Raw genomic sequence first — 12,519 nt, 5'->3', positions numbered from 1 at the left:
CAGTCTTTCTCAGTATCACTGCTTAGCATTATTATGTGACAGTCTTAAACATCATAACCAGCAGCAGTGGGCACCACACAGCATACAAATGGCTTCAGAGATTCAAATGGAATATCCACAAAATGTGATCTTAACCTTGAGTTTCAAAACTACTCTCATCAAAATGAATAAGAAGTAACCTACACCCAATCTAGCCAGCCAAGTCAGTGGATAAAGCAAAAGCTGCTCATAGCTGTCGGAATAAATTTTTTAAAGGGAGGAGTTAGACATAGCACTTGAATGATAGCATAGACATAGCCAGAGGATTGGATCCATGATGATCTCGTCAAACTCTGGCTGCAAAAGTTGTGGGATCCTTGCCCGGAGGCACAGTTCCACAAATGTTCCACAACTGTTCCATGCACATTTAGCAGATGGAGTAAGAAATATGGCCAAAAAATTAAAAACTGATCTTTGCGTGAGTCCTGGGGGGTCTGACATTGCTATTACAGCCATTGGATGTTTGCCTGAATAAGCCATTCATGGACTGAATAAGAACCATATGGCCTGAATGGATGTGCTCAGGGACAGTAGCATTAACTAAAGGAGGAAATTTGATGAGCCCAGACAGTGTGCTGGTACTGTGTGTCCATGGGTCAATCTCCTACAAATCAATCAATATAAATTTCAGCCAAAGAACTTTACTTGGGTGTAGCATCAGCAATAATCCTTGGGTAGGAATCAGGGATGCTGTATTTGATGAAACAGTACATAAGGAACTTCAGTAGTAGTGTTGGCATTGTTACTGAACAGGATATTGAGGGTAATCAAAACCCAATCCTTATAATCCCTGTTTGTAACCACAAAGAAAGTTTCAAATAGTTGGTTTATCGCCAGAGATTCTATAAGATTCAATTAGAGATATAGGCCAGCATTCAGGTTTACGTATAAGTGACATTGATCCCTAATATCTTTGCTTGGGAAAATAGGGCTGGATTAGGAGAGGATTATTACATGCTTTTTAAAGCACTGGATATACAGCAGGGCATTTGCAACCTTATTCTTAGTTCACCTAGAGTAGAATGTAGTATGTTTTGACGAGACACCACATAAACAGAGTGAGGAAAAAATGATTCTTCCAAATGCTCTAGAAATGTAAATAGTATGGATAACAAGCTCTAATAGGGAATTTAGGCTGAAATGTAGCCTGATCAGTCATGTACCTACTTAGTGGGAAAACTCCAGCCTTATGTTCTTCTCACTTGAAACTACACTGTATTAAATCATTTCCTTTAAAATTTTAGAAATTTTTAGAGATCTCTCGTTCCATATGCTGACTTGATCCAGTTATGATTATGACAAGATATTCTATTGTTATACCCTGAAATGGTTCTAGATAAAAAGAAAAAAATGTGAAGCCTTGTGGCTCACACCTATAATTCCAGCACCTATGAGGCTGAGGCAGGAAGATTGCCATGAATTCTGGGCCAGACTGAGCTACGAAGTTAATTCTAGTCGTGTCTGGTTACACAGTAAGACTCTCTTAATAAGGCCCATAAAAGCAAAAACTCGTTTATAAATACTGTGTAATTACACCATGTAGTAATCCAATAGCAAGTGATTTAGTTTACTAAGACTGTTTCTAAAGAAAGGAATTACTGCTTCCTAGGTAATGTTTTAAGCATATTTATTTAATTTTAAAGAAATGAATAATAAGAAACAATATGAAATTTGTTTTGGAAATTGAAGTTTTATCTCACCTTTATGAATTTTGTTCACTACTCTTAAATTAGCAGAAAGAATACCAAATATCTAATTTCCCTAGATAATTGAATCTATAGTAATAAGACTATTAATTAGAATCATCCAAGGTGACTAGTTTGGACATAACCTTTGAGAGTAAAGGTTAGAAGCTGGATTACATCTGTATACCTAACTCTCACATTTTAAAATGAAGTAACAGTTAATTCTTTGACAACTCCATGATAGAGAAAGAATATAAACACACAAGATAGCATTCAAATGTTTACCTTTATATGCTTATTGGATCTATAGTCTTCAAGTTGCTTTGTTTGGTGTAATCTAATTGTTCTATGCATGATTTGCATACATTAAGATATTTAAATGTATTGATTAATGCAAATATCACTTGATCCATGTGAACTCTCTGGAGAAAGCTGTCTGCTGAGATGATACTTGATATGAGACTAAATGGTCAGAAGACATCTGTGTAAACAACTGGAAGCTGGGTGTGATAGCACAACCTGGAACCCAGTATTTAGAAGACTAAAGCTCTGGTATCATTAGTTTCAAGGTCAGCCTGGACTATGTGGCAAAACTTAGATTGATTGACTAATTAATTAAAAAGGGTTGGGGATGTGGCTCAATTGAGACAACCTATTAAGCATGCGGCCCTCTGTTTGATTTGTGGGTCAATTGCTAGGAGTACGCTACCTGAGGGATGAACAATGTGCTAGTGAGGGAACAAGTTTAGAGTGAGTACATGAAGCTTTCATTTTTCAAGTTCCCACTTAACAGACCTATTCATATGTTATATTAGTATAGCCTATGATAGTATATTATATTAGAATATACTAGTGCATTTTAACAGAGGGCCTAAAGAAATGGCTCAGTGGTTAAGAATGCTGGCTGCTCTGCCAGAGGTCCTGAGTTCAATTTACAGCAACACATAGTGGCTCACAACCATCTACAGCGGGATCTGATGCCCTCTTCAGGTGTGCAGGTGTGTATGCAGATAGACCACTCATATACATTAAATAGGTAAATAATCATTAAATAATGAAAAAAAAAGAATGAGAGTTGGGGAGAGGGAGGGAGAGAGGCAGGGAGGAAGAACCTCCGTGTGGCTGCTGCTTTCATTACAAAGGAGAGGAGACTAAAGAAGGCCATGAGGGAGCCATCAGCAAGTCTGGGGTAAAGGGAGATGGGAAACCACTGAGGCGTTTAAAGCAAATTAATAACAGCATGAAATCAAAATAGTGTGATGCTTTGTCTTTAAAAGCCACACCTAAATTCTTTCTGGAAAATAAATTCTAGCTGAGAAAGATGGAGGCAGAATCACCAAGTGAGAAGATACTCTGTCTGCCAGCTGTTGTCTAGGTGACGCTGAGAGAATTCCCAGTGTATCTCAGAGGTAAAAACCAACAAACTTGGTGAGAGAACTAGGATAATGAAATGACTAATTTCCAAGTGTCCCACAACCTATTATAAGGTTGAATTTCTCAATAGTGTGATCCTGTTGACACCTATTTAGTAACTGTTGCCTATTGCTTTCCTTATCACTTTCATAGATTAGTTTGATTGGTTAATGTTTGATAATTTAGAAAAATGCACCAACAAAAACCTATGAATGCTTGGTTTAAAAGAACACTTTTATTATGCCCTATACCGCAAGTAAGATTTATCATGCAAGAGTTCTGAACTGATTATGTGATGTCTGCTTTCTGATAAATTATTCCTGGTTTTCTCCTTAGGTACAGTATATATGATTTATTGCACAGAGTAAAACTGAGCAGAATTCCAGTATACATGTTCATAAGGGGCCTTACACATGTCTAGTCAATGTATATATGGTTTCTTGTGCCCAGTCCCTAGTGTCTTGGCATTACTTTTATTATGTCTGCACTGCTCCTGGATGAAAGGTCACAATGCATTCTTTTACTATTGTAGTTTCAACCAGTCTTTCTTTTTTTAAACAACTCGCAATTGCCATCATAAAGACTCCTTACTGGAGAACTTTCCATAGTGCATTATCATTCCACAAGTCTAATAATAGTGGAATATAAAGATTTTTAAAAGAAATTATTACAATATCTAAAAATGATTTTGAGGTCTATAGCTAACTCTATAATGAGAAACACTAAAAGTCTGGACGAAAAGAAGCAAAGAAAAACTGCCAAAATCAGGGCTTTTAGAACTGGTACATGTAGGAGACTCTAAATCTGGCCAGCTAAAGATGCAAATCGTATGCACCGTTACATTGTCTAAACACAGTTAAAACCTGTTCTCTACTTCTGAGAAAGCTAATGCTTAAAACTGGTCATTCCCTGACTTTTATGAAAGTCTATGGGCTTCTGTTTTATATCTGCCTAAAAACTAATTCTGTGTTTTCTGTGCCATCTTACAGTGGTGTTATCAGGGAGATTGTGTTCCTTTTGGCACTTGGCCCCAGAGCATAGATGGAGGCTGGGGTTCCTGGTCACTATGGGGCGAGTGCAGCAGGACCTGTGGGGGAGGCGTCTCTTCATCCCTAAGACACTGTGACAGTCCAGCGTAAGTAGCTAAAGTAAGCCAGAGCCAACAAAAAGACACAGTTGGAAATGATTCAAAGCTGTGGTTTCACATGTTATCTGGAAAAATGTTTCTCTAGCAAGCCAAGTGCTTGTCTTCAGAAAGTGGAGGAGCTTTGCTAGACAGACTTTCTTTTTCTTCCTTTCCCTTTATTGTGTAAGTAAAAATTAAAAACAGAAAATGAAAAATCCCAAACCTTCAAAATAGAAAAGCATTGTCTGTCTAGATAAGCTAGTAATAATCAGATTTTCTCCTCTGAAGACGGCTGAATTATGGATGAATCCAGGCATGTTTTTTGCTACATTACCATTATTCCCCAAAAAAGCAGTACTTTTCACATGTCACATAAAATTATTACTATTAAAAGAACCAATGAGCGCGCTTCAGGAGTTACAATGCCTCAATTCGCATCACAAATCACAATGAAGACAATACTGCTATGTGTTAAAGTGGTTTCCATTCACGTGCTCCTGTCATCTCTCAGGACTTTCAATGCAGGCCAGCCTGCTCCTCTCCTACAACTCTCCAGCCAGAGTCCCCATGGGACCAGGTCAGCCCATCAGTATTCTTTGCCAGCTGTGTTTCCTCTTCGTCCCACCAATGTACCGGTGGACTATTACTCTAGTTTACCTTCTGCCTAATACTCACCTGCTCCCTGGCTGCTGCCTGCTACCTAAACATAATGTCTAGACCTGAGGCTGAGTACCTGCTTTGCTGATCAGTCTTTGGTGAAGAATGATGTTTCACTATCTCTACTTACCCCACTGTGCAACCTGGATAAAGGATGGTGTAGTGTAGTTTGTCATTTGTTCTCATTTTAATTCAGAACTCTTAGCTTTCTTCAAATGCCTCATTTCTATTCCTTTTATATAAAAATATTTTCTTTATAATAGTTCTGAATTCCATCTTCCCACTTTGCCCTCCTACCAAACAGAGATTACTGTTATAATTCATAAACTAGTCACGACTGCCACCATCCCCACAACCTTGTTTTGGCTTCACAATATCTTCCTCCCAAGTTGGTTCAAGATGATCAATCCACTGGTCTTCGAAACATATTCCAAATTTACTGATACTAGTGGATTAGATCCTTTTTTTAAAGCAAGTGTGTGTATAATTAGCCTAATTTAACATAGGCTGCTATGAACTAGTATCCCAGAATATGAAGACTTATGGTAAATTAACAGACTCAGATATGTAAGGGAATGGCCTGGACCTCTTCAAAGAGGAAGATGTTTTTCACTCAGTAATAGCATGCCTGAGCAATGGCATATGTTTTTCCTTAATTCTAAATACTTTAAAGATTAATTTATGAGAGCAAATATTTTACATTGTATTTTTCATTAATTTGGAAATAATATAATGCAAAGCCATCTTTTTTAATTTCATGTTTTAAACTTATATGTTGAAATGAAATGAAAATGCATTTTGTGCTATTTATTATCAATTGGATCCATCCTCAGGAAGTCATTAAGTATTATCTCTTGGTTTCCCACCTGCAAGAAAAGATTATAGTTTGTGTTAAATATAATTTAAATGGCTTTCCATTATAGATAAGTTTTTTAAGTCATTGTATTGAGTGTAGTAGTGTATTATGATAATTAAAAATACTAATTTCATTATATTTTCCTGGGAAAATCATAGCTCTTAAATCTTATAAATTATTTATATGCTGCCATTTTATGTTTAATAACCATACTCATTGTTAACAATTATCATTATTTTAATAATTGATAAAATGCCACAATTAATATCTTCCTAAAGTAACTTTTGATGTTTTCTTAGTGTGATAGATACATTATAATCCCATGTTAAGCAAATGTTGTTTTCCAGACCTTCAGGTGGTGGAAAATATTGCCTTGGGGAAAGAAAACGATATCGCTCTTGCAACACAGATGTAAGTAAACCCAAAATTTGCTATGAATAATTACCTTACTCTTATCCCAGGCAGGGAAAACTTTTAACTTTATACTCTTTAGTCAGAAATCCATGTGTGGCCGGGCATTGGTGGCACACGCCTTTAATCCTAGTACTCCGGAGGCAGAGGCAGGTGATCTCTGTGAGTTCGAGGCTACCCTGGTCTACAAGACAGCCTCCAGGACAGCCTCCAAAATAATACAGAAAAACCCTGTCTTGAAAAACAAAAACAAGCAAACAAACAAACAAAAAATAAATCCATGCATGTAAAGGTTGCATAAATTTCCTTAAAAAACTAGTCTCAGCACTGTCAGTTCCATCAGTAGGCCACAAAGTCCACAAAGGAAGGGGGACAGGTGTCTTCTCCACAATGGGAATACCCACACATGCCCTGAATAACCCAGCCTCAACTCCCAACCTCCCTGCCACTATGTACCTTGAGTCCACAGGGTCAGTCTTACTATGCTCTCCATCTTGTTTTCTGTTTCTCGCAGAGAGAAGCCTCAAACTCACACATCATCCCTCATCCCTTGGCATCCAGTCCCTAAAGACTCAACATTACAGTCTCGAATCATGTCCCTGCCACTGGCAACTATGAAAGTATTTCTGTGCCCTCAGGAATTCATGATCCATTGTCAGCAGAATTTCACTGTCTGACTTCTCTGAATTTCCCTGGTTTTTACTGTGTTAGTTGCATCTCTGTTGCTATGATGAAATACTCAGAGAAAAAAATCCTAGGGGAGAAAGTGCATGTTTTACAGCTCCAGAACCTGCATAGTCAGTCTTGATGAGGACAGTATGGTAATAGAGCGTGAGGCCTGTTCATTGTGTTTGTACTGGCAAGGTAGACACAGAAAGGGAACTGGAGGTCCAGCCATGCTACAAAACTTCAAAGCCCACACCAAGGACATACTTCCTGAAGTAACACTCTTACAGATTCTGTAATCTTCCCAGATAGTATCACCAGCTAGAGACCAAGTGTCTAAACACAGGACTCTGGGAGTCATTTCATTTAAAAACAGTTCCCTTCTTTGCTTAATGGAAACCACTCCTCCTTCGAATCTACTTTTCTCTCTAGTTTGCAAACTGAGAGCTTCTTGTTGTTCCTGTTGATCATTGTGTACTGGCTCTATTATTAGATTGACCATCTTTCATTTCGTTATTCCGTCCAGATCATTCTCTCTCCCTCTTGTGTACAAAGCACAGTATTTTATTTTGTAACATTGGAATATTAACAACCTAAGCCTCATTCACATTTTCCAGTCTACTCCTGCCTTAATTCCTTATAAATTCATAAGTGTGTAGATGACTGTCCGTCCCTACATGTCCTCTTCTGGATTTTTCCATAAGCGTACAAACATCTTTCTATCTAAAAACAAACAAAAAGCCCTTGACAGTTATTTCAACCCCGTCTTTGCTGCCCTTGGAAAGAAATTCCCCCAAAGACTTATCTGTATATACTGAACAGAGTTCACACCTTCAATTTTTTTCTCTGAACTTGATCTTTTATGTTTTTACTTCCGTAATAGTATTGACATGCTCTTACCCAGTCACAGATGCCTTCAACAATTACTAAACCCAATGATTGGTTGTAGTGTTCATCTTCCTACTCATTCAAAATTTTTGATTATTCTATTTTATTGTCGCTTCTCCTCATTCTCCTTTGCTGGTTCTTGCTCTTTTCTTTGATTTCCTAATGTCAAATTACCCAGATCTTTGCCCTTGATTGTTTTTCCATTCTACGAATACTTATTTTATTTCTGGTCTCAACCAACTTCAATGATTTTGATAGTATTATATATAATTCAATTTCATAATTTATATGTTTTAGCCCAGTTGTCATCTATGGACACCAGACCCATAACGTACTACGTGACTAGACCTTTAATAAACATGTAGTATTTAGTGTATACAATGTTCTCTGTCAGTGTTTCTCATCTCAGATATCAGTTCCATCAGTTTAAGCCAAAATTCTAGAGGTTTTGTTTGTTTGTTTGTTTGTTTTCTCCCAGTCTTTTCTGTCTTACTGTCTGTATACATCTAATACCTCAGGAAATTCTGTTGTATTTTGCCTTAAAAATACATCTCAGGCCAGGTGAGGGTGGTGCACGGATTTAATCCCAGCACTCGAGAGGCAGAGACAGGCAGATCTCTGTGAGTTCAAGGTCAGCTTGGTCTACTGAGAAAGTTCCAAGACAGCCTCCAAAGCTATAGAGAAACCCTTTCTTGAAAAACCAAAACCAAACCAAAATAAAACAAATTTTAAAAATCCCTCAGATTTGACAACTTTTTGCTACTTCTGCCACTTCTTCTCTGGCCTGAGTTGCTACTATCTATAGTTATCAATTCAATAGGCTTTTATTTGTATTTTTTGAGGTGCTTGTTACTAAGCTCAGGACTTTGATGATTGGGGATGTCCATCTGTAATATGTTTCTCTTATTGGTTGATGAATAAAACACTGTTTGGCAAATAGGTGGGGCTATGAGAGGAAGGAGTAAGGAGGCAGAGAGAGGTCAGAAAGAGATGCCAAGTAGCCGCCAAAGGAGTAACAGGTCCAGGGATTCTGCAGTAAGCCAAGATGACGTGAAAATACATAGATTAATAGTTATGGATTAATAATTAAGACAGAGCAAGCCAACAGTAGTCCTAGCTGTTGGCCAACAGTTTATAAATTAAGATAACTCTTTGTGTGTTTATTTGGGGCAAAGAAGCTGTGGGGCCTGGCAGGGCAGAAACCTCTATCTTCACCTTATACATGTTTAGGCAAGTGCTGTCCACTGAACTTCACCATCAACTCCTTTGATAGCCTCATGAGTTGCTTTGCCACAACCAAACATACTCTCCAGTTCCCAGTCTAGGAGGCAGAGTAAGTCAGATTATTTTTACTCTTTAACATCCTACACCTATTTCTTCCTAAATATGAAGTTATTATAAAAACTAGCAAGATCTATACATTCCATTGTTTCTTTGAACCGATCCGATAGTAGCTTCTTCATCATTTACTCTGTTCCAGCTCCATGGCTCTCCTTCCGTAAACATGCCATTGATGCTCTCTCCTTAGGACTTTTGTTTCGACTGCTTGCTTTGCCTTGTGCACTTACAGCTGTCTATCCCTTCATCTTTACTCAACTGTTTCCTTCTCAGTTAGGATCCTATCATGAATACTGAGCTTAAAATTGTAAGTTTCTCTGCTCCTCTATTTTATCTCCTTTTAATATACCTGTTTATCATATTTTATTCTGCTTAACAGATCTCAGAGTAGTTAAATATATCTTCAATTATAAGACTGCAGTACAAATAATAAAAACCCAGAGAAAGATATTGGGGTTCAAGATGAAGATCAGAAAAGCAAATCAGTAAAGCCACTAGAGCATTCTTACTTCTACCAAGGCTCAGGTCAAAGTGTGTATGTGTGTGTGTGGCGGGGAGGGAGGGGCAGAGTAATCCTGTCCTCAGATGAACTACAGACTGCAATGCTCTCCACCAAACCTCAGACTGCTCTGTATTCCTCTCTAGTGCTGGGATTAAAGGCATGTACCACTACAGCCCAGTTTCTATGGCTAACTAGTGTGGCTTCTGGGATTAAAGGTATGTGCTACCACTTCCTAGCCTTTATGGCTGACTAGTGTGGCTAGCTTTGCACTCTGCTCTTCAGGCAAGATTTATTTGTTAGATCATAAACAAAATATCACAACATAAGACTTTTCAAGTTACTAACACTATTCAGTCCATTAAACTGACTGCCTGATATATATTTTGAAGAAATTACTTAAATGCAAGAAGTCACAACAGTGAATAATAACAATACGTTGGCAAAAGTCACGTTATAAAAGTATGTAGAATTGGCACATAGCTAATTAGGAATTTAAGGGTTCATCTCCACAGAAAGCTAGAGAGACTTGAAAGGCAAAGAGAGCTGGCCAGAGAATGGTGGTGATAAAAGCATTCTGGGTAAAAGCAAAATGAAGTACAAGGCTAGTGTGCTAGTAGTTTGTATTTAGAAGCCACTGAAAGAACTATAGATTTTGGCTCTAGATACGAACAGGTTGGAGAAAGACAAGAGTACAGCATAACAGTGAATAACTCAAGAGGAATTTAATGACTAAAGTGCTGAGACAGAGTCTCTCTACAAGAAATGAAAGTGGAGTCTAGAGAGGGCTATTTGGGAGAAAATTGGAAACTGACTTTTAAAAAGCCATAAAAGTAAAACCAAAACCAAAATCAAAACAAAATAAGACTAGTATAATAGAAAAAGTAGAGTGAGTTGGGTAGAAGTTGTGATCAGAAAGAAATATATTTGAATTTATGATGTAACAAGTGAGGACATTCACAGTGATGACAAATCTAGAAGGTGGTGATAGGAGTGCATTCCCAAATGAGTGTAGACAAAGCAATGGAAAGAACTTCACAGCTAGTAAGACTGATGGCTCTTCCATGTGAATGTTGAAAACACTCAGGAGGATACCAGAACTTGGTGTATAGGGTGAGACTCTCTCAATTCTCATGTGCCTCAATCTCTCCTCCAGGAGAGAAAATGACTCTCATTTATTAAGTCCAAACTGATTTAGATTAATGACACCAATGTCAGAAGAATAGAGATTTTTTTAAAACAAGGATAGAAGTGAAGATCTATCATTCATTGTGTCATACAATAGGTAGAAGTATAAAACTCAGACTCATTTCCTAGTTCACAACAGCTTCCAATATCGTATAATTGAAGGTGTGAACATATGATAACATAGACATTATACAATATGAACAATGTATGTTAGGAAACAGAAATGATAACATGACAGACATCATTGCCTGTACTCATGACTATATTAGAACCTCAAATTATAGAATATAGTATTGTTATTCTGGCATTTCTATTATTATTTTTCCTTTTACTTCAACTTTAATTGAATTATAAGGAGATAGTGTTAACCTAACTGAATCATGGTGCTTATATAACTAACCATGTTTCTTTATTAATATTGGCCATACCAATGCAGGGCTTGAAGTAAGTCAGTTATCATCCTAAAATTTATTTTTCATTTATTAAAATTAATAGAGTTGTCTGGATATAACTTATGTGACTAGCTTTAATTTATCTGATATAAGAATATTAAAAATTTGTAGAATATTTAATATTGACCAGAAGTTTATATTAGAAACTTGATTCAAGTTATGGAAATGTTCTATATATCTACTGTCCAGCATGATAGCCACTGACACTAACCCAGTTAACTAATGAGCATTTGATATGCAATGTGGCTGGATAAGTGAAGAACACAAATTTCCTTTTAAATTTGAACAGCCACATGTGACTACTGGCAACCATGTTGGTCAATACAAAGCTAGCATTTACCTATGCAACAGAAATTCATTATAAAAATTCCAAATGTTAAGCATAAAGCTTTCAAAGCAAATATTGATTCATTTAAAAATATAATTGGTCTTTTGAATCTTGGGCTTCTTATTGACCTATTCAGCCAAATAAAAAAACAAATTTTTAAAAAATGAGTCTATTTTGAATATATAAAAATTTTTCTTGTGATTTTTTCCTGAACAAGTTATTGAAATTACTTACTTTATATATAATAGGCATTATAAGGAATAAGTCACATCCAAATACTATACCATGTTTATAACTACAGAATCCATGACATTGCTATCTGTAGTGAGAGTAACAAAAAGTGGGCCATTAAAGTACCGAGAGAACTTTTGACCTGATAATATTCACAGATGAAAAAAGATCAAATTGTCACAGTGATTTCTTCTGGAGGGGGAGAGCACACAAAAGTTATTCCAATGAACTTTGTTCCCTCAATAAACTTTATTTTATTTGTTATTATTATTTATTCATTCATTTTCTGCCAGGAAGCTATATACTTACACTTAAATCAGTCACTGGTAAATAGAATAGATATATTATAGTTTATTTACATTACCCCCGATTTACTTCTAATAGAAGGTTTAGGGCCACCTTTCCTGAGAAGTAGATTCCTAAGCAGACTGTCAGAATTCTGTTAAGAAGAAATCGGGAAACAGCAGATTGTGTAAAGCACAGCTGTTCACCTCTGAATTCTTTAATTACCACCATTAACAATTGAAGTAGCAATTATGCAAGTAATGGTAGAAGTAGCTGATACTAAATTTTACTGAGTGATTAAATGTATACTCAGTCCATTACTACAGTCATCTTCTCTGTCTGAACTAAAAAGAGTACTCCCCCTTCTCACTAGTGAGTTGGCTTGGGATAATTAAAATCCCATTCTTTAAATATAAATTTAGAAGAACTATGATTGAGATAAACTATTGGTATGATC

General features: G+C 36.7%; 1 protein-coding gene across 11 annotated transcripts in view; it reads left to right on the top strand.

Moving 5' to 3' along the window:
- Nucleotides 1-12,519, top strand: part of Adamts6 (ADAM metallopeptidase with thrombospondin type 1 motif 6) — a 227,443-nt gene that overhangs the window by 125,846 nt on the left and 89,078 nt on the right. For 9 of the 11 annotated variants that reach the window (XR_005869853.1, XM_040728947.1, XM_040728948.1 and 6 more), the window contains 2 exons: nucleotides 4,127-4,272; nucleotides 6,124-6,187. Coding sequence is in view for 10 of the 11 variants with exons in the window: in XM_040728947.1 (XP_040584881.1) it covers nucleotides 4,127-4,272; nucleotides 6,124-6,187 (210 nt within the window). In the remaining variant the exon portion in view is untranslated. The remainder of the gene's footprint in view (nucleotides 1-4,126; nucleotides 4,273-6,123; nucleotides 6,188-12,519) is intronic. The other 2 variants (XM_040728949.1, XM_040728950.1) reach the window with 1 other exon arrangement.

This window comes from Mesocricetus auratus, unplaced genomic scaffold (assembly GCF_017639785.1).
Source record: "Mesocricetus auratus isolate SY011 unplaced genomic scaffold, BCM_Maur_2.0 Super-Scaffold_100020, whole genome shotgun sequence".
Taxonomy (NCBI): Eukaryota; Metazoa; Chordata; class Mammalia; order Rodentia; family Cricetidae; genus Mesocricetus; species Mesocricetus auratus.
This window is presented reverse-complemented; position numbering and strand designations above follow the sequence as displayed.